This window comes from Sorex araneus, chromosome 3 (genome assembly GCF_027595985.1).
Source record: "Sorex araneus isolate mSorAra2 chromosome 3, mSorAra2.pri, whole genome shotgun sequence".
In the NCBI taxonomy this organism is placed as follows: domain Eukaryota; kingdom Metazoa; phylum Chordata; class Mammalia; order Eulipotyphla; family Soricidae; genus Sorex; species Sorex araneus.
Window position 1 is genome coordinate 236,543,227 of NC_073304.1, and position 25,403 is coordinate 236,568,629.

At 70.2% G+C, this 25,403-nt stretch overlaps 2 protein-coding genes across 2 annotated transcripts in view; both read left to right on the forward strand.

Moving 5' to 3' along the window:
- Window positions 1–636: 636 nt before the first annotated feature.
- Window positions 637–18,636, forward strand: LLGL2 (LLGL scribble cell polarity complex component 2). Its single transcript, XM_055132366.1, has 26 exons — window positions 637–729; window positions 6,331–6,419; window positions 10,616–10,713; window positions 11,279–11,360; window positions 11,760–11,875; window positions 11,957–12,115; window positions 12,696–12,858; window positions 12,935–13,067; window positions 13,176–13,230; window positions 13,544–13,698; window positions 14,523–14,740; window positions 14,860–14,927; window positions 15,017–15,170; window positions 15,241–15,345; window positions 15,502–15,794; window positions 15,880–16,030; window positions 16,208–16,358; window positions 16,675–16,791; window positions 16,891–17,057; window positions 17,188–17,452; window positions 17,528–17,681; window positions 17,811–17,839; window positions 17,927–17,974; window positions 18,067–18,109; window positions 18,200–18,261; window positions 18,342–18,636. The coding sequence occupies exons 2-26, from the start codon at window positions 6,345–6,347 to the stop codon at window positions 18,347–18,349; spliced, it is 3,069 nt and encodes a 1,022-aa protein (XP_054988341.1). The 5' UTR covers window positions 637–729; window positions 6,331–6,344; the 3' UTR covers window positions 18,350–18,636.
- Window positions 18,637–20,541: 1,905 nt separating this feature from the next.
- The window catches only part of MYO15B (myosin XVB), a 28,611-nt gene continuing 23,749 nt past the window's right edge, over window positions 20,542–25,403 (forward strand). The window contains exons 1-9 of the mRNA XM_055132291.1: window positions 20,542–22,694; window positions 22,765–22,828; window positions 23,736–23,845; window positions 23,959–24,035; window positions 24,210–24,319; window positions 24,497–24,600; window positions 24,696–24,759; window positions 24,902–25,015; window positions 25,090–25,251. Of these exons, the coding sequence (XP_054988266.1) occupies window positions 20,542–22,694; window positions 22,765–22,828; window positions 23,736–23,845; window positions 23,959–24,035; window positions 24,210–24,319; window positions 24,497–24,600; window positions 24,696–24,759; window positions 24,902–25,015; window positions 25,090–25,251 (2,958 nt within the window). The remainder of the gene's footprint in view (window positions 22,695–22,764; window positions 22,829–23,735; window positions 23,846–23,958; window positions 24,036–24,209; window positions 24,320–24,496; window positions 24,601–24,695; window positions 24,760–24,901; window positions 25,016–25,089; window positions 25,252–25,403) is intronic.

A 25,403-nucleotide genomic window follows, 5' to 3' on the forward strand; every position in this document is an offset into this window, starting at 1 on the left:
CCCCATTCGATCGTCCGTGGAAGTGACCCTCCAGGCCCCAGCGCCTGCGTTCTCGGGCATGGGAACTCGGTGACCCCGCGCCTCTCTGGGGGGCCCGCGCCTGCGGGGCTGGGTGGAAAGTCCCCGCCCTCTGGCTCAGGGCGCTGCAGCCCCTCCCCGGTACTGAAACTTGGGTCGCGCCTGCTGTCTCTTTGGGCTCCCAGAAGGGTTCCAGGCGGGGGGGGGGGGTGGGCACGTCCCGCGGGGAGGTGCCTCTCGGGTCCGAAGCCTGAGCCCGGAGCGCGCCGGGGGCCCTCGGGAAAAGCCGCCCGAGCCGAGCTCCTCCCTCGCAGCCCGGGGCCGCGTCCCCGACGCGCGTTCCGGGGACTATTTCCTCCCGCGGGAGGCGGCGGGACACGGGGCGCGGCGCGCCGTCCTGCGGCCAGGTGCGCGCAGGTGAGCCTGGGGGCGGGCGCCGGGGCCGCGAGCCGATTCGCCGGGGCCGCGGCCCCGCCCCCGCGGGCGCCGGCGCCGCCGATTGGCCGGCGCGCGGGCGGCGGGGCGGGGCCCGGCGGGGGCGCGGCGCGGCGGCCCGGCCGACTCGCCCTTTATGTAAATACGCGGCCCCGCCCCGCCGCGCCGAGGTGAGCAGGAAGGAGCCGCAGCGGCCGGGCCGGCGCGGCGGGGCAAGCGGAGCCGGCGCGGGCGCCCGACGACGCCGGACCGCGGCGGGGGCCGGCGGGGCCGCAGGTGAGGCGCGAGCCGGTGGGGACGGGCCGGGACCCCCGGGCGCGGGGGCTGGGCGGGCCGCGCCCCGGGTCGCTCGGCCGGTCGGGGCGGACGCCGTCCCCCGGGAGTCGCGGCCGGGAACTTTCCCCGGCGCGTCCCGCCCACGGCCGCCGCGCGCCGCGCGGGGAAACAGGTGTCCGGGCGCGGAGCGGGTCCCGCGCACGTGCGGCGCCGCCGGCCCCGGGACCCCGGGCGCGCGGTGGCCGGAGCGCGTCCCCCGGCGGCCGAGCCGCGGCCAGCTGGGCCCCGGCCCCGCCGGCCCTTTGTGCCTCTAATCTCCGGACGCAGGAAGCACGCCCGGGGCCTTCCTGCCCCGGGGCGCCCGCGGACACCCCGGGCGGCCGTGCGGGCGACCTGTCCCGCGTCCCCCCGCTCGCGGCGGGGCGGGGGCGGCGCGCCAAGCTCCCCGGGACCCGGGCGGGAGCGAACTTTTCCGCGCGGCTCGCGAGCGGGCAGAGTTGGCGCGGCCGCGGTCGCGTTGCGCCCGGGCTCGGGGAGCCGCCGGGAGCCGGGACGGCAGGGGGGGCGGAGGCTCTCGCCGGCGACAGGTGAGCCCCGGGCGGGGCGGAGGCCCGGCCCCACCTGGCCTGGCGGACGCGCGGCCGGCGGCGGAGGGGATTCCGCCCTGGGAGGGACAGCCGCGCTCCCGCGCCAAGGTCAGAGGAGGCTGTGAGGAGGACGAGCCTGTTTGGGGATTTGGGGCCACACCCGGCCGTGCCCAGGGCTCACTCCTGGTGGGCTCCCGGAACCACGTAGGGCGCGCGGGACCGGACCCGGGTCAGCCACATGCAAGGCCGGCGGCCACAAGCCGCCCCTCTAGCCCTCGTTCGTTTGTTTGGGGGGTTGGTTTGTCGGTGTCCACCTGTGGCCGTGGTGCCCAGGGCTTACTCCTGGCAGGCTCCAGGGGCCACGTGGGGTGCCCGGGATGGGGCCCGCCTGACCGCGCGCAGGCAAGCGCCCTCCCCACTGTCCTAGCCCCTGGCCCCTGTTTTATTCTGTTTTTAAGGAAACCAGGGTGGAGAGTGTGGAGGGGTGACCCCGTGTTCCTGGTTTACGGAAGGCGTATTGGGGGTGTCTTAGTTTTGCCCGTCCGAATGCCCGGGTGTGGGTGCGGCGAGCCTCAGCAGACAGGGGCCGTGGGGGAGGGTGGCTCTAGTCAACGTGGACAGCTTGGGGGTTCATTCTGCACCCCCCGGGCAGGCGAGTCCCCTTTGAAGTCATCGTAATGAAAAGTTAATGATTAGTAGCTCTTTAATCCACGGTAGCACGGGGGAAGGCCCATAACGCTGGACTCTGTGGAGATAGAGGGGGGAAGGGGGTCCTGGCTCCCCCAGTCCTGTGAAATTACTGCATAAAAAGATGAATAAGAATACAGCCCGGAGGACCTTTGCCTTGCACCGACCGACCCGGGGATCTCCGACCCAGGGTTGGATCCCCGGCATCCCATTTGGTCCCCAAGCATCGCCAGGAGTGATTCCCGCGGGCAGAGGCCGGAGTCCGCCCTGAGCATCTCTGGGTGTGACCCCAAACCCCGGCTCTTCCACCAAAAAGAGATGAATAGCAAGCACTAAGAACAGACAGTGACGGGTGGGGCCTCCGGGTCCCCCCACGCCCCCGCCCTTCCCGGCCTGCAGCTGTGTCCATGCCCGTCACTCGCTGAGCCGAGCCTTGTGGACCTTGTTTGGCTGATGGGCGCAGAGAGGCAGGTGTTGGGGGGAGCCCCCCGCACGCACCTCCAGGTCAGCTTTGGAAGGCGGCACCTGACTCCCTCACCCGCACTCCCAAAGGGCCCCGCCTGCTGCCCCTGTGCGAGGGCGGGGGCAGAGGGCACAAGCACCTCCCCACGTCGCAGCTTTTCCGGAAGCCCCACATGCCACCCTCTGCGCCAGGACAGTCTTGTTTCAGTTTGGTCTTTCGGGGGGCGACCACACTCAGCCGTGCTGGGGGCTGACTCCAGATGTGCCGGGGGACACGCAGGGAGACGCCCCGGGCCCCCTGGCTGGGGGTCTTTGCCTCCACGGCTTCTCCACGCCTGGGGCTCCGGGCACTCCTGTGCCCGGCAGTCTGCGGAAGGGGGGGGGCTCGCCGTGCCTTCCGCAGGGGCCCTGCTGCTCCCGGCCCTGCCCTCCCCGTGCCCTGGCATTTGGTTCCGCTCCCCGGGGTGCCCCTCCCTCCCCACCCTGCCTCTCCGAGGAAACTGGTCCTTCGAAGAGTCACCCCACTCCGTCCCGCCCCCTCCCAGGAAGACGGAGAATTCTGGAGCTGGGAGAGGCGACGCTGGGCGTGGGGACAGGGAGCGGGGAGGCGCCTGACTTACCGGTCAGGAATCCAGCGGACTCAGGGCTGAGCGGCCCGCCTCTGGGCGCCAGACCCACTCGTGCCCGGCCGGGGCCAGGCTGAGCGGCCCGCCTCTGGGCACAGGACCTGCCCGCTGCCCAGTCAGGAGGCTCTGTGCGCCTGGACACTCCTGGCCAGGGCGCTGGTGTCCTCGGTCTCTGTGACAGGGCCAGCCCCCGCCTCGGTGTCCTGTGGCCTGTCAGGTGTGCTGGCGCGAGCGGAGCCGCGGGAGGTTGTGCGGCTGGCCCCAAGCGGGGGTCACTGGCCCCGCGCGGGCGGGAGCGGCGGGGGAAAGCAGGTGTTAGCGGGATCTCGTGGCTTGACCGATGGGCACCTGCTTGGCACGGGAGGGCCTGGGTTCCCCCTCCGGTGCCCAGAACAAAAGTGATTCCAGCTGGTTAGAAAGAACCAACTGTCTGGGGGGCCCCTTTTGAAAGCCGGCCCGAGTGGTCGGGAGCCAGCGAGGCCAGCCGGGCTCTGACCCGGGGCCTGGCGCGCTGGACGTGCCCTCTGCGCCCTGCCAGCTGTGTACGTGCCGCGCCTGGGTAGTCAGCAGGCTGTGCCTGGGGAAACTCACCTGGACCCTCTTTAGTTTCGTATTTACCACACCTGTCTGTCTGTATTTGGGGTTTTTGTTTGTCTTTTTGCTTTTTGCGTCACACCCAGCGATGCTCAGGGATTGCTCCTGGCAGTGCTCCGGGGACCCTATGGGATGCCGGGGATCGAACCCGGGTCAGCTGCGTGCGAGGCAGACGCCCTGCCTGCTGGACTGGCTGTGTTTGGGGAGGGTGCCCGGGACCACCCTTGGCCTCAGCCTGCAGAGCCTGTGCTCCGCCCACTGACCCCAGCCCAGCCCACACCTGGATTCTTTGTTTGGTCTTGGGGCCACACCCAGACGTGTTCAGGGCTCCTGGCTCTGCGCCCAGGGCTCGGGGGACCCTCTGTGGTGCCGGAGACAGAACCCAGGTGAGCTGCGTGCCAGGCGAGAGCCCTGCCCACTGCTCTCCTGCCTGCGCCCCGCCGCCCTGCCCGCGCCGGCCGCTCCCGGGACCAGCTTTCCTGGGACGTGGTAGGGACCTGGTTGTGAGGGGCCTCTGGGTGGCCGCTGGCCCTCGCCGCCCCCCACAGCGCCCCCTCGCCTTCCCGTCCCACCGCCGCGGAGGGGCCCTGCCTGCCGGCTCGTTGCCTGGGCTGCCAGGGCCCTCGCGGGCGCCTTGGGAGATTGGGTTTCCCGGGCGACCCGGCCCGGCACAGAGCAGTCGCCGTGTCTGAGCCGGCCCAGGGCCCTGCTTCCCCCAGTAGCCCGAGATAGGAGCACCCGAGGGTCCCCCAGGTGCCTGGAGCACCGCCGGCGTGGCCCCCCGAGGCCGGGGGCCCTGTGCAGGGGACGGGGTGGCTGGGAGGGCCCGGCGCTGGGTGGCAGCTCCCGCCGGGCCATGCGCCTGAGGACGCGCGGGTCTGTCTGTCCCGGGGCCTTTGCTCCAGGCTGACTGGGGTGACACTCGGGGCCTCCCCGACCACTGTCCCTGCTGGCAGTAGCACCAAGGGCCCAGGCCCAGACTCCCACATGGCCGGCTGCCTCGCGTTTCCGGTATCCGGTTCATGGGCAGCGCCAGGTGAGCCCGGCGGCTTCCAGCCCCTCCCAGCCTCCCTCCCTCCCTCCTGCCCTCCCCCCCATCCTACTGTGGCCCCTGGTGTCGCGCTGGGCCCCCCTCCGTCCGTGATCCCACCAGTCGGGACACGCCGTGTATGAGGGTGGGGCTTGGAGGGTGTCTGGCCCGCGCAGGCCAGGGTGCCCCCGACAGGTAACTCCCAGAGACCCCCGGGTCAGTATGTTCCGGGCTTTCTGGATGGGACCTTGGCTGTCACGCTGGGGGGCATGCAGACTGAGGGGGCAGGGGAGTGTGTGGGGCTGCGTGCAGCTGTGTGTGGGGCTGGTGCAGGGGTGTGTAGGGGCGGGTGCGTGCATGGGCAGGTGTGGTGGGGCGTTCAGGCCAGATCGGACCCCTGCAAGGACCGTCTGACTTCTTGCGTGAAACTCAGTGTCCCCACGTCCCCGCTTTATGACCCCTTCCTCCTCTGGCACCCTGCGTGTCTGCCAGACACCCCACCCCCACTCCCCAGAACCACTTCCTGGCACGCTGCTCACAGCCCCTCCACAAGTGAGGAGCGGGGCACTCCAGAAACGGTTTCAGTCTGCTGTGTCCATGCCTCTGCCCTGGGGAAAGGCAGGCCTGGGGCAGGGGTGAAGGAAGGAGGGGGCAGGAGCCAGGGGTGACGGCGGGGAGGGGAGGTCCATGGAGCAGCAGCCCGCAGGGGGCTGGAAGAACCGTCTCCCGACCCTGGTCATTCTAGTCACCGCCTGAGCACTGTCTGGAGGGCTTTCTCGCGGCCTCTGCCTGGGCCCCGGCGAGTGAGCAGGTCTGACCCTGTCAGCGGCGAGGGCCCGCCCGGGGCCCGGGTGCAGGGTGTGGGCCGCTGTGCCCAGCTCTGGCGCTCAGAACCCCAACTCCGAGGCACGAAGAAAGGGCCCCGCACTGCCAGCCCTGCCCCGCCCCCTCGGTGTCCCGGAGCCCGGGTCAGAGGCCCCGGGGTGCGGGGCTGAGGGCGCCCCTCCAGCCTTCCTCGGGTGGGGGATGCCCGGAGGCGGGGCACTGTGGTCGCCTCCAGGAAGTCAGAAACTTCAGGCCCTGTGTGGGCCCTGCTGCCTACCTGTCCCCGCTCCGCCCCCTCCCCACCTGCCCTTCCGGAGCTGAACCTGAGCCACTTCCGGCCGGGCCCAGCCCAGCTCTCGGGACAGCCCCTGCCCTGTGGTCAGCGGGAGGCCGGGCCAGGGCTGCCGGAAGCTGGGCTGGGTGATCCTTCCCCCTTCCTCCTGGGATGGTCCAGAAATAGTCGCCCCTCGAAGGTGGGGGTGCGTGGGGCGGGGGAGGGCTGAGTCCTTCCCTGGGTTCTGTTCCACCGCGGGCTGCCGGCGGCCCCCTGCCCACTTGGGGTGCTGGTCCGGGGTCCGGGGACTGGCCACCGGCCACCGGCCTCCGCGTCTCTCTGCGTTTCCAGCCACCTCCCACGGTTTCCCTTTCTGTTTCCGCCCGACTTTTATGGGTTTTTTGAAAGCAGGTTAACAATTAAGCTAATTGGCCTCGGTGGCCGCTGCCCTCCTGGTGCCTATAAAGCGGACCTGGGGTGCCCTCCCCCCACACCCACCTGCCCTCCTCTCTCCAGGGGACACCAGCAAGATGAGGCGCTTCCTGAGGTCGGGACACGACCCCACGAGGGAGAGACTCAAGCAGGACCTTTTCCAGTTCAACAAGGTAGGAGCCAGCCTCAGTGTCCCCACCTGGGCCTGCAGCCCTGGTGGGAGGCTGTAACGCGCTGGGGGGGGGGGCCTCCTTCCTGAGCAGACATGGCCCAGGGGAAGGAGGCCGGGCCAGGAGACAGCCCTGGAAACCGAGGCACGGCTGCTTTACGAGCTCCAGCCAGCAGCGCCGGGTCATTAGCTTGTCCGGGCTTTGATCTCGGCCCTGCCCACCCCCCACTTCCCCTGCCCCAAGGTGGACTGCAGGAAGGGGCGACGCGCACGCGTGTGTACACACGCATGCACACACGTGCGCGCGCTGCCTCGCTTCCCCTGGGCCTCCTGGCCGTGCTGCCCAGCCTTTGCCCGGTGCCCGCGCCCCTTCCCCCCGGCTGTTCCCGGCTCTGTGCAATTAGGTCACTGGGGCAGAGCCCGGCACCCCGGGAGGCCAGAGGCTGCTGCACTCGAGGGCCCCCGGGAGGGATCGCTCCCAGGGGCGTGTCTGGGTGCTCGGGCACCCCATGTGCCCTGCCATTTTCCTCCGATTCTTTAAAGACTGGGGGGGGGCTGGAGCGATAGCCCAGTGGGGAGGGCATTTGCCTTGCACGCGGCCGACCCGGGTTCTAATCCCAGCATCCCATATGCTCCCCTGAGCACGGCCAGGGGTAATTCCTGAGTGAAGAGCCAGGAGTAACCCCTGTGCATCGCCGGGTGTGACCCAAAATACAAAAAAAAAAAAAAACACAAAACAAAGACTTGCAGGGGCAGGAGCACAGTGTAGCGGGTTGGGCGCTGGTGCCGCACACGGCTGACCGGGGGTCAGGCCCCCAGGAGATCCCGAGTCCTGAACACAGCTGGCGTGGCTCCCAAAAAGGGGGGTGGACTGGACTCAGCAGACTCGGGGCCTGGGGGCCACTCCCATAGGCAGTCAAGTCAGTGTGGCCGGGTGGTTCAGTGGTCTGGCTCAGCGGTGCTGGGGACCAAGCTCGAGTCCTTCAGGACCCCTGAGCCATCTCCCCGGCCTGCCTCTGATTTCCCGGACCACGGGCCAGGGGGAGTCCGACCTTCCTCCGTGAGCCCCTCCCGCAGGACAGACTGTAGAGGGCTCAGAGTCCCAGGGCAGCCCCCTCTGCCCCAGGGGAGGAGCTGTGGTGGCAGGAGTGGGCCTGGGAGCCCCCGCATCCTGTCCCAAGGCTGGGGTGGGGGTTCCCGGGGGCTTCCTCTGGGACCTGATACCCCCTACAGCCCCCGGCAGGCCCAGCCCCAGGGGTGGATTCCCGGCCAAGTCCCACGGGGCAGCGGGGAAGGCTGGGTGGGGCCTGGGTAAGGTGGCAGCCCCCCATCTCTCCCAACCAGGGGCCCCAGATTTGGCTGCCACCCCTTGGCTGGCTGGCTGGGGGGTGGGAGAGGGCCCTGAACTTTCCCTCCAGTGCTCACGGGTGAAGGAAGAGGCCTTGGGCACCGCCCCGGGGGGTGGGGGGGGCTGGGGGTCTTCAGGGAACCCTTGTTGGTGGGGACTTTAGTTGTGGCGGGGGACAGGCTCCAGGAGTCAAATTCCACCTCTGACCTGGAGTTCAGGAGAGCCCCAGGCCGGGAGGGACCGCCCGCCCCTGCCCTGCCGCTCCAGGGTCCCCAGGCGGCTGGGAGGATTTAGGGGGGTCGGTGTCACGGAGCCGCAGGGCTGGGGCGGCCGCATCCCGGTCACCCAAGTGCAGGGCCACCAGCCTTCGGGCCGTCACACTCGCAGCTCTGGCCCCGCCTGGCACCCTGGCGAGATGGCATCTGTGCCATGTGCAGCCTCGAGCCTGGCAGCAGTCCCCCGCCCCCCGCTGGGGAGAGGAAAGAGGGTCTGTTCCGGTCCGCTTCTGCAGCTCAGAGGATGTGGGGCCTCCAGGGAGGGCTGTGAGCTGGCCTGTGCCTCAGTCTCCCCGCCCGTGGGGCCGGTTCTCACCAGCACCCCAGCAGCGTCCGAGGACCACGCAGGGCATCCTGGACACCCCAGTGGGGCAAGCTGGGGGGTAGTCAGGTCAGACAGACGCTCGGGCCGGAGCAGTAGGACAGCAGGGACGGCCGTGAACCAGGCTCGATCCCCGGCTTCCCCTAGGGTCCCCCACGCACCGCCAGGAGGAACCCCTGAGCATGGCTGGGAGTGACCCAGAAAGCCAAAAAGAAAAAGGGGCAGGCGCTCTTGCCCAGTCAAGCCCTGGGGACCCTCCCTGCCCCCCCTGTTTGTGGGGGGAGCGGGCACCCCCCCCCAGTCGGCTGTGCAAACAGCTCTGAGCAGAGGCTCCTGCCCCTGGTGTGGGCTGGCAGCTGGGGCTCCTGTGCCCCCTCCCCACCCACTGCATGCAGAGGCCAGGGGGTCCCACCCACTCCCTCTTTGGTGGCTTTGCAGACACCTTTGGCGCCCCCCAGGCCCCCTCCCCCACTAGGCTGAGGCTAAGGTTGCAGTTTGGCTGCCAGACTCTCCCACCCGCTTCCCGGGCTCCCAGTCAAAGGCCGCTTTGTTCTCCCTCCCGGGGTCACCTGAGCCAGGTGGCTGGGTGGGGGCAGGGCCAGGAGCTGGGGGTATCAGGGCGGCCCTGGGCTGCGCCTTCTGTCCCGGCTGCAGCACAGACTTGGGGTTGCCCTGGGTCTGCTCCTGGCACTGCATTCAGGAGTCGCCCCTGAGGGTCACAGGGCAAATTCTAAAGGCTTGAGAGGAGGTGGGGGGGCAGCTGGACATACGCCCTGGGTGCTGCCCCTCCCCAGACCTGCCTTCCCCCTTCCCAGCCAGGCCCCCTTGCGCCTCAGCCTGGCTTGGGTGTGGCTTGTGACCCGGGTTGGTGTGCTGCCTGGACCACCCCCAGGCTGTATTTACATTTCAAGCCTCCCTTTGAAATTCCTGCCCTCTGTTGGGGGTCTCCCCTCCCTGGTGCTGTGGGGTGTCCAGAGTGACTCTCACATTCACCCCACCCAAGCCTTGTGGGGGGACCTGCCTTAACCCTTCGTGCTCCCCAGTTAGACTGTGGAGAGAGGGCGTCAGAGAAGGGAGTGGCCTTCTGGGCGCTTCCGGGGTGGGGGGCCTGGGGGCGCCCACTCGGCCCCGAGGCCACGGCCAGAGTGTCTAGAGCAGCCTTTCCTGGCCCGGGCTCGCCTGGGGCTCCCCAGGGGCTCCCCAGGGGCCTCGGGTGACGGTCCCCAGTGGAGGGCAGGGCACCAGACTGGGGGCCTCAGCCAGAAAGACTGAGGAGCACTGGGCGCGCGGCCTGGGACACTGACCAGCGCCGTGCGCTCTGGGGCTCACCCGCGGGGCCCCACGCAGCCGCCCCTGGCCGCAGTGACGCGGCTGCTGGCGTTCCTGAGGCCGAGATAAGTCCCTTGATCCTCCCCAGCCCCCACCCCACCCGCGCTCTGGCTCTCCCAGGGGCCTCTCCCGGCCCAGCCGGGCCAGAGGGACGCAGCGAAGCCTGGCAATGATTAACCGGTGGGCCCAGGGCTCTGGAGGGCCCCGGCACACACCACTCCGGCTTCCGGAGGCCCGGCGCCTCCTCCAGGCGCGCTTACATTCCGGGGCTGCAGCTCCGCATTTCTCACATAGCTGGTCCCGGGCGGGGGGCGGGGAGGCCAGGCGGCCCCCAGCTGCCCCCTCCAGGTAGGGCCGTGCAGGGCAGCACGCGCTCCGCCAGAGAGACTTGGAGGGGAGGAAGGGGTCACTCGGAGGGGAGGAAGGGGTCACTCGGAGGCCGCCTGCCCCCAGGACGGCCCCCCACAGAGCCCTCTCCTGCATCCCACGGCCCCACCCCCGGGTGTGGCCCTGAAGACAAAAGTCTGGTCTGGGAGGGTCGGGGGAGGCCGTGTGAAAGGTCACGTGCCCTGCCAGAGTCCCCACACCAAGGCACCTCAAGTGGCCCTCGAGGCCCCACCCCACCCCACCCGGCACCCGCTGGGGCTGGCTCTGCCAGGTCAGGCCCACAGCCGCCTGGGGAGTGCCTCAGTGGGGGCCCAGGTGCAGCCGTGTCCCCTGCTTGGGCCTGAGTGTCGCACTGTCTTCCCCCCCCAGCCGCCCACAACAGTGGTGTGGAGAGGGACTGGAGGGCTTTGTTTCCCTGCCCTGTGGTGTCCTGCAGAAATAAGGACGGCCAGGAGCCCGGGACCCTGGGGGGGGCAGGGAACCGCCCCACCAGGCCCCGCCTAGCCCCCATCCCATCTCACGGCTCTGGTTCTCTGCAGACGGTGGAGCACGGCTTCCCACACCAGCCCAGCGCCCTCGGCTACAGCCCGTCCCTGCGCCTGCTGGCCATCGGCACCCGCTCGGGGGCAGTCAAGCTGTATCCTGCGCCTGTCCAGCGGCCGAGACCCCCCCCCCCCCACACACACACACGCCCCGCCCCACCCCGCTGGGCAGAGGGGCCTGTGGGCAGCTGATCCACACACCTGGGGGTCACCCCCGGGGGCCTGATTGGTGGGGCCAGCCGCCCCGTCTGAGGCTGCAGACAGTCCTCTGTAAAAAGTCCTCGTGCCCTTTCGTCCCCAGTACTGGCTCGGGCGCGAGGCTCAGTGCTCGCCCCCTGCAGGCCTAGTGCTCACGGGGCCCCGGGGGGGTCCAGAATTGAGCCCCGGGCTTCAGGGCGGAAGGCCACTCCCGGTCCTGTAGCTGACCTGGGTTGGGCTTCGAGTCTCGGGCCCCCAGTCTGGCCCAGAGTGAGAGGGGTGCTGGCGCGGGGTGGGGGCCCCGGCCCTGCCAGTTAACCATTGCCAGGCCTGGCCACGTCCTCGCCCACCCCGTGAGCGTGGCTCCTCCCTCACGTGCCTCTGCGCGTGGCCTCGCCCTCCCCCCTGCGGCCGTGGGGCGGGGGTCCTGTCTGGCAGCTTTTCCTGAACCACCGTCCCCAGCTATGGTGCCCCAGGGGTGGAGTTCATGGGGCTGCACCGTGAGAACAACGCGGTGGTGCAGATCCACTTCTTGCCCGGCCAGGTGAGGCCCCCCCCCATTCCAGCTGGGGCACGTGGGGGATGGGACAGGGGGAGGAGGGAGGGAGCTCCGCCACAGGTCCCTGCTGGGCTGGGGCACGCCCTTCCCTCTCTGCCATTTCCTGGCCACCCTAAGAATGGTTGAAGGAGGGGCCGGGGCAATAGCACGGCAGGGAGGGCACTTGGCTTGGCACACGGCCAACCAGGGCTCAATCCCTGGCACCCCAGATGGTCCCCCGAGCACCACCAGGAGTAACCTCTGTGCATTGCCGGGTGTGACCCAAAAGCAAACAAAAAATAATGGCTGCAGGTGGGCGGGTATCTTAAAAACAAGCACACCCCCCCCGCGTAACTCCGTTGGCAAGGCTGACTGGGCGCTCCTGCCCGGTGCCCTGTCCCCCAGTGCCAGCTGGTGACCCTCCTGGATGACAACAGCCTGCACCTGTGGAGCCTGACGCTCAGGGCCGGGGTGTCGGAGCTGCAGGAAGACGAGTGCTTCATCCTGCGGGGGACCCCCGGGTAAGCCCCCGGCCCGGCGGCCCACAGCCCGGGGCGGGCCTGCTGACCACGGTCAGCTCACGCTGCCGTTGCCGTTGGCAGGGCCGCGCCCAGCGCCACGCAGATCACCGTGGTCCTGCCGCACTCCTCGCGGAAGCTGCTCTACCTGGGCACGGAGAGCGGCACCGTGTTCGTGGTGCAGGTGCCAGCCTTCCGCACGCTGGAGCAGCGGAGCGTGGGCCCGGACGCCGTGCTGCAGTGGTGAGCGGGGGGCGGGGGCAGGCTGCTTGGGACCCCGTTCCCGGCTAGGGAAGAAGAGGCTCCTGGGCTGGGCTGTGGCCCGCGTCTCTGCAGACTTGCTTTGCACCCGCCCGGTGGTGCTGGGGGGAGCCCGCCAGTGCCGGGGGTGGAACGGGAGTTCCTGCCTCGTCCCCGAGGCTCCGGGGAGCCCTGGGCAGTGCGCCTGCCAGGCCCTTGCAGGTGGGGAGTGGTCACCTCCCTGGGCCTCCCCCCCTGCCCTGGGACCCCCTCCTATAGTCTAAGTGACATCCAGCTTTTTACTGGGGGTGTTTGGGGGTTACACCGTGGTCAGCCGGTGTGGCCACGTGCGGAGCAAGAGCCTCCCCGAGACTGAGCGCCCCCCCGCCTCTGCGCGGCCTCATTGAGTTGCGGGGAGGGTCACTGCAGTTCTCAGGGACTTCCCTGGCCCTGTGCTGGGGGGTCCCCCCGGCGATTCTTGGGGGACCGTGTGGTGCAGGGAGGCAGCCTGGGGGCGCGGGCTGAGCCCTCGCTGAGCCCTGCGAGTCTCCCCCTGCGGTTCCGCTCACGCGCCCCCCCACAGGCTGCCCGAGGAGTCGCGGCAGCGGCGGGGGTTCGAGATGGTGGAGGCGCTGCAGGAGCACCCCCGGGACCCCAACCAGATCCTCATCGGCTACAGCCGGGGCCTCATCGTCATCTGGGACCTGGAGGCGCGGCGCGTGCTCTCCCATTACCTCAGCAGCCAGGTGGGGCCGGGACCCGGCGGGGGCCGCCTGGCTCCCTGGGCCGCCTCCCAACCCGCCCTGTCCCCTGTCCCCGCAGCAACTGGAGAACGTGAGCTGGCAGCGGGACGGCCGGCTCATCGTCAGCTGCCACTCGGACGGCAGCTACTGCCAGTGGCCCGTGGCCCCGGACGCCCCGTCCCCGGAGCCCCTGCGCAGCTCTGTGCCTTACGGTCAGTGCCCGCCGCCCTGAAGGCCCCGGAGAGGGAGTCGGGGGGCTTTGCCAGCCCTCAGGGCAGGGCCCGTGCCTGGCAGCCTGGCAAACTCCCCCCTCTCCCCAGGGCCCTTCCCGTGCAAAGCTATCACCAAAATCTTCTGGCTGACCACCCAGCAGGGGTAGGTATGGGGCCCTTCCCCTTCCAGAACCTTCCAGCAGGGTCTCTGGATGGGAGATGCTTCCGGAGAGCCTTGGGGAGGGGCTGTGGCCCACATCCTCCTCCCTCCACCGGGGGAGACGCCGGGGATCCCCAGCTTCAGGTTCCGCTCTGGGCCTGGCTCTTGAGGCAGAATCTCCAGGGAGTCCTGGGACAGAAGCAGGAAGGGGGCGGGGGGGCCCTGGCTGGGGGCCGCAGGCTCCCACCTGGGGCTGGGGCTGGGCAGGTCCGTCGGGGGCTCCAGCCCAGCCCACCCCCGCCCCTCTGTGCCGCAGGTTACCCTTCACCATCTTCCAGGGCGGCATGCCTCGGGCCAGCTACGGGGACCGCCACTGCATCTCCGTGTTCCACCACGGCGAGCAGACCGCCTTCGACTTCACCTCCCGCGTCATCGACTTCACCGTCCTGGGCGAGGCCGACCCCACGGCAGGTAGGCCGGCTCGGGCCCGCCCTCGCCCCCAGGGCCTCCGCACCCCTGCTCCCCCACAGCCCTGCACGCTCTGCCTCTCCCCGGCTCTGATGGGGCTCAGCCCCTGGGGGGTCCTGCTTGGGCCCCGGGGCTGGAGCTGGGATGCCCGCGTGGGCCGCTCCCTGGAGCTCAGCCAGGAGAGCCGCCTCGAGGGGTCCAGAGGGACATGCGGGGGAGGCCTGACCTCAGAGGACTCCCCCCACACACACGAGCCCCGGGCCTGGCTCTCGGCCTCGCCCCCACTTCCCTGGCCCCCGGCGCCCCTAATGCCGGGGTACATCCTGCTTCCTGGTCAGCAGCAGGTGTTGACGCTTGTCCTTCCTCCTTCCCGGCCAATCTTCTTGCCAATTATTTCCTTGTCTGGTTGCGTTTGACGAGATGCTTGAAAAGAAGGCGGTAGGGGAACAGGGGCTGCCCCAGGGAAGGCGTCCAGAAAGTTCCGGTGTCTCCCCCTGGAGTCTGGGCTTGGGTGCCTTCCCGTGCGCTGTCCCGTGCGGGGGTCCCCTGCTCCTCCTGGGTGTCGTCCGGGGTACTTGCTCGTGACAGAGTTGTTCCGTTGTCTCGGGCTGCTCCTGGCTCGGTGCGTGGGGCCGCGCCCAGTGGGCCCCGGGTCGGAACCAGGCCTCCTGCCGCGGTCCCTGCGCTCAGCCCTCGCATGCTTCTCCCGCATCCTTGCGTTTCGGAGCATCAGTATCCAGATGCCGGTTCCTGGGCTCAGCCCGAGGCGCCCGATGCTGTGAGGTGGGTGGGGGTGGCCCGGTCCCTGACCCTTGCATTCCCCCCAGCCTTTGATGACCCCTTTGCCCTGGTGGTGCTGGCCGAGGAGGAGCTGGTGGTGATCGACCTGCAGACACCTGGTTGGCCGTCGGTGCAGCCCCCCTACCTGGCCTCCCTGCACTGCTCTGCCATCACCTGCTCCCACCACGTGTCCAACATCCCCCTGAAGCTGTGGGAGCGAGTCATCGCGGCCGGCGCCCGGCAGAACACACACTTCTCCAGCATGGTACGTGGGCCGGCCCGCCCCTGTCCCTCCCGCCCCCTGGCCTCCCTAGCCGTGCCCATTGGTGGGGGCTGGCCCCGGCCCGCCCCTGCACCGCCCCGCCCACCTCACCCCTTTCCTAGGAGTGGCCCATTGATGGAGGCACCAGCCTGGCCCCGACCCCGCCCCAGCGGGATCTGTTGCTCACCGGGTAGGTGACGCTGGTGGGATGGGAGGGTTCAAGAGGGGGCCTGGGGGGGCCCCGCCACACACTCACAGCTGCGGGGGCGCTGCCCGCAGGCACGAGGACGGCACCGTGCGCTTCTGGGACGCCTCGGGGGTCTGCCTGCGGCTGCTGTACAAGCTGAGCACTGTGCGGGTGTTCCTCACGGACAGCGAGCCCGGAGACAGCCTCCCCGCGCCCGGCGAGGACGAGTGGCCCCCGCTCCGCAAGGTGAGGCCGGGCACCGCGGGGGAGGGGCCGGCGCGGGGCGGGGCCACTCAGGGCACCCTCTCCCTGCCAGGTGGGCTCCTTCGACCCCTACAGTGACGACCCCCGGCTGGGCATCCAGAAGATCTTCCTGTGCAAGTACAGCGGCTACCTGGCTGTGGCCGGTACAGCGGGGCAGGTAGCAGGCGCGGAGAGGGGTCTGCGGCGGGGGTGGGGGGCAGCGGTCGCAGACCAGGGTCCCCCAGAGCTAAGGCCAGCGCTGGGCAGCGACCTCCGTCCCCACCGTGGCCCCGGGGCCCTTGTGCGGGCCACGCTCAGCTCACCTGCCCCGCAGGTGCTGGTGCTGGAGCTGAACGACGAGGCGGCCGAGCAGGCGGTGGAGCAGGTGGAGGCCGACCTGCTCCGGGACCAGGAGGGCTACCGCTGGAAGGGCCACGAGCGGCTGTGCGCGCGCCCGGGGCCCGTGCGCTTCGAGCCGGGCTTCCAGCCCTTCGTGCTGCTGCAGTGCCAGCCGCCGGCCGTGGTCACCTCGCTGGCCCTGCACTCCGAGTGGCGCCTCGTGGCCTTCGGCACCAGCCACGGCTTCGGCCTCTTCGACCACCAGCAGCGGCGGCAGGTGTTTGTCAAGTGAGCAGCTCCTGGGGCAGGAGGGCGCCTGGCGGGGACCCCCGGGCCCGGCCAGCAGGGGCCCGACCACCCGCTCCGTCCGCAGGTGCACGCTGCACCCCAGCGACCAGCTGGCCATGGAGGGCCCGCTGTCCCGCGTGAAGTCCCTCAAGAAGTCCCTGCGCCAGTCCTTCCGCCGCATCCGCCGAAGCCGCGTGTCCAGCCGGAAGCGGCGCCCAGCGGGGGCCCCGGGAGAGGTGGGTCCGAGGCCGCGGGGCACAGCTCTGGCAGGGGTCTCCTGGCGCCCCCAGCCCTCAGGGTCTGCCTGTGGCACCGCACCCTCAGGCCTGTTGGCCACATGCCATTGGGCAGGGCCCCCGTGCCCCCAGCCGCCACTCGGGCAGAGCCCGCCCTGAGCCCAGCCCTCCCCGCAGCTGTCCGAGGGCGGCGGCCGCACCGAGCGCACGGGCCTGCAGAACATGGAGCTGGCGCCGGTGCAGCGCAAGATCGAGGCCCGCTCGGCCGAGGACTCCTTCACCGGCTTCGTCCGCACCCTCTACTTTGCCGACACCTACCTGAGGGACAGTGAGTGGCCAGCTGCGGGGAGTGGGGGTGTCGGCAAGATCCCCGGGTCCGAGCCCGTGGCCTGTCCTTGGCTGCTCCCTCTGTGAGTGGGGGTCGTGCGTCTGCGGGGCCCCTGCTGGGTGCCGGAGAAGCTCCGTCTCGGCCCCTCGGCCCCTCGGCCCGGGGGGCTGCGGCAGCTCGCCCCTGTGTCGGGGGCTGAGAGAGCTTCCGCAGCTACGCCCGTGCAGTGGACAGCGCCCTCTCCGGGGGGGAAACTGAGGCAGGGCAGGGGAGGGCTAAGCCAGGCTCCTTGCCACCAGCATTTGCCTCCTGACAGGCTCCCGCCACTGCCCCTCGCTGTGGGCCGGCACCAACGGGGGCACCGTCTACGCCTTCGCCCTGCGCGTGCCCCCTGCCGATCGCAGGATGGACGAGCCAGTGCGGGCAGAGCAGGGTGAGCGCCAGGGCGGGTGTGGGCGGAGCGCCGGCCGGGGTGGGGTCTGAGTCGGGCCGGGCGGGGTCTGTCTGAGCCACCCCCGCTCCCCCTCCCCAGCCAAGGAGATCCAGCTCATGCACCGCGCGCCCGTGGTGGGCATCCTGGTGCTGGACGGGCGCAGCGTGCCCCTGCCTGAGCCCCTGGAGGTGGCCCACGACCTGTCGAAGAGCCCCGACATGCAGGGCAGCCACCAGCTGCTCGTGGTGTCCGAGGAGCAGTTCAAGGTGTCACGCGGGGCGGGGGTGTCCTGGGGGTGGGGGGGCTCCGGGCACTGCCAGGCGGGGCCCAGCACCCGAGGTGGGCAGCGGGCCCCGCGCAACCCCCCCCAGCTGACCGCGGGCCGCGGCGCCGCAGGTGTTCACGCTGCCCAAGGTGAGCGCAAAGCTGAAGCTGAAGCTCACGGCGCTGGAGGGCTCCCGCGTGCGGCGCGTCGGCGCGGCCCACTTCGGCAGCTGCCGCGCCCAGGACTACGGCGAGCACCACCTGGCCGTCCTGACCAACCTGGGCGACGTGCAGGTGGTCTCGCTGCCCCTGCTCCGGCCGCAGGTGCGCTACAGCTGCATCCGCCGCGAGGACGTCAGCGGCATCGCCTCCTGCGTCTTCACCAAATACGGCCAAGGTGGGCGGCGCGGCAGGGGTGCGGGGTGAGGAGGCCCGGCCCGGCCTCGCCTCACTCCACCCGCCTGGCCCGCAGGCTTCTACCTCATCTCGCCCTCGGAGTTCGAGCGCTTCTCCCTCTCCACCAAGTGGCTGGTTGAGCCCCGGTGCCTGGTGGAGCCGGCGGAGACCAAGAATCCAGGCCGCCCCCGCAACGCCGCAGGCCCCGACAGGGCCTCGGGCCCGGCCAGGTGGGTCGCGTGGAGGACCCGCCTCCGGCCCCTCACTGTGGCAGCCCCACTCCCTGCCGACAGCCTGTCGGCTCCACTCCCGGGGTCCCGGGGGCTCCTGGCCCGGCCTCATTGTCCCTTCCCCCACAGGGACCCGGGGAGCCAGAGCGACTGTGACGGTAAGGCAGGCCGGCGGGGCTGTGGCCGGGAGGGGGAGACGGGCCTCGGGGGGGGGGGGGGTCCCCGGCCCGCACTCTGCCCTCCAGCACGGCGGCCGGGCCCCACAATGGAGCGCGCCCTGCTCAGTGACGAGAGTGAGTGGGGGGCACCGCCGTCCCGCTGGGGGGTTGGGGGTCTCTGTGCTTCTGGCCGCCCCGGGCTCACAGCTGTGGTCTGTCCTGCACAGGGGTCCTGAAGGAGATCCAGAGCACGCTGGAGGGAGACCGGGGGTAAGTCCCTGCCCTGACCCGCAGGGGCCGGGGTGCGGGAGGCATGGGGGGCCCCGCCTGACCCGCCTGACGCCGGCTCTGCCCGCACAGGAGTTGCGGAGACTGGCGCTCTCAGAGAATCGCCGTGGGGTACCGCCTCAGCAACGGGGGAGGTAGGAGGGGGCGTGCCGGGAGGGACTGGGGGAGCGGGGCCCCTGCCTCTGCGGGCGCCTGAGCTCTCGTTCCCCCGCAGCTGAGTGAGCGGACGCGGCGTTCTGCACACACACTACTGGCCAGCTCCGGGCGCGGCGCCCACAGCGCCCGGAAGGCCCGGGCCCCACCGGGACGCCCCACGCTCTGGGCCGTGCCAGGGGCTGGGGGCCCCTGGCTTGCACCCTGCTGCTACACCTGGCCTCGGGGGGGGGGAAGGAGGGACCCCGGCCCCGTCCGTTTTCCCCTCGTCAATGTTGCACACTTTTTAACCCCATCCCCCCTTTTGTAGCGGGCTGGATTTTAAATTATAAACTGTAACTGCCTCTGGGTGGAAGAGTTTTTAATAAATACCTTATTACCTCTGCTGGCCTCACTCCTTCATGACCCGGTACTGATCCACGGCGCCACCTCTGCAGAGTAACAGCCGGGCTGGGGCCCTGCTAGCTGTGCCCAGGTCACCCAGGAGCGCGACTCACAGGGTGCACCCTCGCCCGAGCACTGTGCCCGAGTCTGAGGAGCACAGCTAGTTGCTCCCAAGGTGGTTCAAAGGCCATGCCGCCCTTCCCCACGCTTCTACTCCTCCGTCTCCCTCCCCCTCTACTCCTCCCCCCCTCCACTCCCGCTCCTTCCCCTCCTCCTCCCTTTGTGCAGCTCCCTGGGGACCTCTGGGCAGTGAGGGGTGGGTGTGGACTGAGCCCTGCAGCAGCGGGGCACTTACCTGCCGGGGCGACAGCACGGTCCCAGAGCATCCAGGGCCCTCCAGGGCTCCCACTCTGACAAGGGTCTGCGAGGAGCAAACGCAGGGTCCTGAGACCAAGCCTGGAGAGCTGGCTGGGAGCCGGCCGGCCCGGGCACAGGGGATGCAGCGGCAGGAACTGCCCACCGGCCGGCCGGTTGGCCGTGGGGGTGCAGAGCGGGCCGGCAGGAAGCATGCTGGGAAGGAGACCCCTGAGGCGGGTCTGCACACACCCCTCTGAGCTCTGCCGCATGCCGGAAGGACCTTAGCTTAAACCCCCAGCCCCTGAAGTTCCATCCTAGAGGGGCCTGAGAGATCCATAGTACAGCGGGTCGGGCACTCGCCTTGCACACAGCCAAACAGGTGGGTCCCGGGCATCCCATATGTCCCCCGAGCACTGCCAGGAGTAACCCCTGAGCGTCGCCAGGTGTGACCCCAAAACAACAACCAAAAGGTTTCATCCTAGAACTGAGCAGGATGGCGGTGTGGTGGGAATACGGCTCCTGGCCTATTCTCGGGTACTTATATCATCATTTACCCCCATCTCTGGGGTGGGGGGAGCGTCACAGCTGGGCCAGTGCTGATAGTGACAGGGGTCAGATTCAAGGCCCAGAGCAGGCAGGCAGGAACTCCACCCGTCTTGCAGAAGAGACGCAGTACAGAAGCAGTCTTTAAATGGACTGGATGGTACAGTGGGTGCGGCACTTGGACGCAGCTGACGTAGGGTCTATGCGAGAACCGCCCAGCGTTTCCTGAGTTGCACAGTGACAGATGTGACCTTCCAGGGACACCACTGCTTCCTTCTTGGCAATCTGGGCAAGAATCCTGGGCAGCCCACAGCGCAGAGTAGAGACCTCTGGGCAGTGAGGAGGTCAGGACAGTCCTTGGCGGGCCCTGCACCGGGGTCTGTGGCCAGTCCAGGGGCACACAGAGGGGCTGTTGATGGCCTGTGGCATGCCTCCCAGGCAGAGTGCCAGGAGTGTCCCCTGGCCTGGTCTGGCTCTAGGCGGGTTGGAGGGGCTATTGGTGAGGACAGACCCGAGTCAGTGGTCAGCAGACGCAGGATTCCCAGTGGGGAGCTCACGCCCCAGCTGCCACCTCCTTGGGGACTCCCGAGCCTGCCCCCCAAAATGTCCCAGAAGCCTTCAGGTGGGTCCAGAGGTCAGTCCTGCGCCAGGTTCTCTACATACTATACCCAGGACAGCTCTGGGGATGGTTCTAGATGACTGCACCCTCCACGCCAGCACTCAGGATCAGCTCAGCCTGGCACTGCCCGCCCTCCCAGGAACGGTGAGGTTTGGTGCCCGGTTGCCCTGCCCGCCACCTATGCCCACAGCCGCCGGCTCCTCTTTCCCCGGCTGCCTGGTGCATTGTTGCCTGGGGGTCAGGACGCGAGGCATCTGCATTATTGATACTCTCCTGGGGGCACCCGGGCACAGCAGGACCAGTGCAAGGGCAGCCAGATCCGGGCAGGGGCGCGCAGAGCCCCTGTTCAGAGTCCAGCATGGGCCGGCGCAAGGCCAAAGCGGTGCCGCGTCCAGAGCGACCCCGGAGGCCCCCCTCCGGGGAGCCCGAGTCCAGCTCCGCCAGCGCAGACCGCGCGCCCCGCGGACAGCACCCCCAGGGGCGACGGAAGGCCCACGCGCGCGGATCCAGCTCGGAGCGGAGCCCGGCCGGGGACGCAGAGACCCCTGAGAGTGGCAGGAAGCCCCTGGCAGAGGGGAGCGGCGGCTGCGCGCGGCCGGGAGCTGGATCCCGACCCGACGCCCCGCAGGGAAGCGGCAGCGCCGGGCGCCGGAGCGGCGGGTCCAGGGCGAGCACAGAGCCTGGAGAGCGCCCCGGAGCGCGCCCGGAGGAGGGCGAACCCCGCGAAGGGCGGGCGAGGGGGCGCGACCGCCCACGGCGGAGAGGGAAGGGCCGGGGCCCCTCCGGCCCGCGCGGCCGCCGCCAGCCCCGGCGCAGCCTGGACGGGGACACGTCGTCGGGCCGGGACGCGGGCAGCTCCTGCGCGGACAGCGACGCGCGCCGGGCCCGGGAGCGGGGCGGGCACACACACGCCGGCTCGGGGGGCTCCGAGACCGGGCCTGGGTCGGCATCGGAACCGGCATTGGAACCGTCCGGGCCCCATCGCGTGACCCGGGGGGCAGACGCGGCCCCGAGTCCCGGGGGGCCCGGGCCCGGCCGAGACGCCGAGGCCGACGTGGCCGTCTCCGGGGACGTGGGGCCGCGCCGGGGCACGAGCGAGAGCCGGGCGCAGGCGGGAGACGCCGAGGCCTCGGCCGCCCGCGCGGGGCGCCGCCAGCTGGGAGAGGCGGTGGGGGCGGCGCAGGTGGCAACGGCCGAGTGCCACGCGGCGGCGGCAGGGGACGGCCAGCAGGGTGGCCCCGCGCCGCTGGCCGCCCTCGTGGCGCTCCGCAGGCTCCGCGCGAGGCCCCCGCTGGGCCCGGCTCCCCAGGCCGCGCGTCCCCGGCGCACGGGCCTCAAGGAGCGGCTGGTGCGCGTGGCGCGAGCCCTGGGCCTCCTGCGGTGGCTGCTGCGGCGGCTCGCGAGGCCCGCGGGCGGGGGGGGCGGGGCGGGGCCGGGGCGGGGCTTTGATCAGGATCCGGGCGGTGCCCCGGGTGGGGCGGGGCCTCACGTAGGTGCCGGGAGGGGCCTCGAGCAGGACAGGGGCGGGGACTCTAGTATGGGGGCGTGGCCTAAATCAGATGTGGGGCGTGATTTCGAGCAGGACATAGGCGGGGCCCGGGATCTAGGGGCGGTGACTCGGTTCGGCGTTGAGCAAGATGGGGGCGGGGCCGCTGCCAGGGGGGCGAGGCCCCTGGCAGGCGCGGGGCGAGTTCAAGAGCAGGACGGGGGCGGGGCCTCTGGCCTGGGGGCGGGGCCTCGGGCAGGCGTGGGGCGGGACCGAGAGCAGGACGGGGGTGGGACCTCAGACCAGGAGGCGGGGCCTCGGGCAGGCTTGGGGCGGGACCGAGAGCAAGACGGGGGCGTGGCCGCTGGCCGGGAGGCGGGGCCGCTGGCCGGGGGGCGGGGCCGCGGGGCCGGGCTGCGGCGGCGTCTGGCGCTGCGCCTGGCTGGCCTGGCGGGGCTGGGGGCGCGGCCGCGGGCTGCCCCTCGCTGTGGCCCGAGCTCTCTGAGCCTGGTCCCCGACGGCGCCGAGGGGACGCCGGATCCCAAGTTCGCGGCGGTGTTCCCCAGCTCCCAGGGGGCGGGGAGGGCGTCGAACACGCCGAGATGCACGGAGGGGTCGTCCCCAAACGCACCCGCCGGGCAGGGGTCGGGTGCGGGTCCTTCAGGAGACCACGAGGGACGCGGGGCAGAAGAGGGGGAGGCCCCGCCGTGCCCCGGCGAGTCCCCGCTGGACGCCAGCAGCTCCGACAGCGAAGCGGGGCGCGATCCCGTGCGGGCGGCGACCCCGGTGCACTGGGCGCAGGGCGCGGACCCCCGCGAGGACCCGGCGCTGGACCCCGACGCGCTGCTGCCCCGCCTGGCCCTGGAGACCCGCCAGCGGCGGAGAGGGCGCCCGGGTCCCCGCTGGGAGCCGGAGGACGAGGCGGAGGCGGCGCTGGAGCGGGACCTGGAGCGCAGCCTCGGGCCCGACCCCCGCAGGAGCCTCGCCGAGGGCCTGGAGGACACCGACGACCTGGCGCGGCTGCAGTGAGCGCGGACCCGCACCCCCGGGCCCGGGCGGCGGGGTGGGGGCGCGCTCACCGCCGTGTCTCCGCAGGCCCGTGTGCGACAGCTCCGTGCTGCTGTGCCTCAAGAAGCGGTTCCACCTGGGCCGGATCTACGTAAGGGCCCCTGGGGGGCCTTTCCCGGACCCTCCTCCCGCGCGGGCCTCAGCTTCCGACTTTCCTGGGGCAGCCCCCCGGGCCGGGACGCCCCACCTCGGCGCTTCCCCTTCTCCTGTTTATTTGTTCCCCTTCTGTGTGTCCTTCATTGCACTTTTTTCTTCTCTCTTTTTTTTTCTTTTTGGGTCACACCGGGCAATGCACAGGGGTTACTCCTGGCTCTGCATTCAGGAATTACTCCTGGCGGTGCTCAAGGGACCATATGGGATGCTGGGAATCGAACCCGGGTCGACCACGTGCAAGGCAAATGCCCTCCCCGCTGTGCTATCACTCCAGCCTCTCTTCTCTTTCTTTTTTTTTTTTTTTTTTTTGTGGGACGGATGTTTGGGGTCACACCCAGCAGTGCTCAGGGATCACTCCTGGTGTGCTCAGAGGACCATATGATGAGGTGCCCGACATCGAACCCTGGTGGTCCACACACAAGGCAGAGACCCGCCCCACTGTTCCGTCTCTCAGGCCTCTAAACTGTTTCTTTTTCTTTTGTTTTCTCTTCATTTTCAGTTTTATTTTTTTTCTTAGTGTTTGTCCTTTTTTTCACAATTTCATCTCTTGGGGGGTTGGTGTACCTTAATTTGGGAAGTTATCTTTGTTTCCTTATCTTTCGTTTGCATTTTATGGGGGTTTTTTTGGGGAGGGTACATACACAGCAGTACTCAGGGCTTACCCCTGGACCTCCCCTCAGGGACCGCCGTGGTGGGGCTCAGGGTGCGGGGTCCCAGGGATCTCTGTGTCAGCCACATACAGGACTGGCCCTCCCCGCTGTGCTGTCGCTCCCGTCTTCATTTTTTTTTTTCCTTTTTGTTGTTTTCTCCCATGCTCTGACAAGCACCTTCACTTTCTCCCCCAGACCTTTGGGGGACCCCTCCTGCTGGCTTTGAACCCCTTGCGGCCCCTATCTCTCTTCTCGCCTGAAGTCCTGGCCAGCTACCGCCCCGGGCAGGCCCCCAACATGACCCCGTAAGTGAGCGCAGCACAGCTGAGGTTCCAGGCCCGCGGGCCCCGTCTCCCGCCCCAGGGGGGGCCGGCCTGGGCGCTCCTGGACACCTGCTCAGCCCCCACTGCGCCCGCAGACACATCTTTGGCGTCGCGGCCTCTGCCTACAGCCTGGCACGGGACACAGGGCAGAGCACGTTCATCTTGCTCGGGTGAGTGGTGACCGCCGGGGCCCCGGGAGATGTGGGCCCGGGAAGGGCTGAAGCCACCGCTTGTGCCCTGGGATGAGGCCTTGGTGTGTGTCCCTGGAATTGTCCATTTCTGGTGGGTTTCACTTCCGGGTCAGCACCGCCCGCTTCCTGGGCTTCTTCCCGGCGCCCCCTTCTACCCCCACCCTGCAGCGGGCTCAGCGGCTCCGGGAAGACGGAAGCGGCCAGCAAGCTGGTGGGGTTCCTGAGCAGCCTGCAGCACGAGGGGCCGAGGGACCCGGGGTGCCAGGTGAGGGGTGGCCGGCACGGCGTCCTGCTCCCTCGGGCCAAGAGAAGGCCGTGGTCAGGGAGGCCAGGCCCTGCCGGCTCTGCGGGCACATCCGGGAGAGCCCCGTGGTGGGGACCCCCCAAACCCCCCTGATCCTGCTGTCCCCCTCCCCTGACAGCTGTCCCCCTCCCCTGACAGCTGGCCCAGATGTTGCCGATCCTCAGCAGCTTTGGCCACGCCAAAACGGTCCTTAATGCCAACGCCAGCCGCTTCGGCCAGGCCTTCCGCCTCTGCCTGCAGCAGTGAGTGAGGGGCCGGGGCGGGGCACGGGGACCCGGGGCCGCCCAGGTGGGCCCTCTGTGCGCCCCAGGGCTCCCCCCATCTCCTGTACCTACAGGGGGGCTGTCGTGGGGGCGTCTGTGTCACATTACCTGCTGGAGACCTCCAGAGTGGCCTTCCAGGTAGTCGGTCCCGCTGCCGCGTGGGGAAGGGAGCAGCCCCCGGGCCCCAAAGCCCCGAGCCCCCCCCTGCCCCTGCCTTGCTCTTGCCCCCCACCAGGCCAGGCCCGGTCACTGGTCCCCTCGGCCCTTCCTTCCCTGCCAGGCCCAGGCTGAGCGGAACTTCCACGTCTTTTATGAAGTGCTGGCAGGGCTGGACCCGGTGGCCCGGGAGGGACTGTCCCTGCAGGGTCCGGAGACGTATCACTACCTCAACCAGGTGGGTGCTGGGCACCTGCCCCCGCGGACGGAGGCCCGGCCCCGCCCGGCCCCTCACCCCGCTGCCATGTGCAGGGCCGGGCATGCTGGCTGGAGGGCAAGAAGGACGCCCAGGACTTCCTGGAGCTGCTGCAGGCGCTGCGGGCGCTGGGCATGAGCCCCGAGGAGCTGACCGCGGTCTGGGCTGTGCTGGCCGCCATCCTGCACCTGGGGAACATCTGCTTCTCCTCCTCAGAGGTGGGCCTGGGGCCCAGGAGGGTGTGGGCTGGGCCGCCCCCTGAGAAGGCTGAGGCTTGAGGGAGGGGGTGCTGCTCTCAGAGTCCCCGTGCCTGCGAAGGCCCATTGCACAGATGGGAACACAGAGGCCTGCGTTTCGTGTCTGCCAAGCC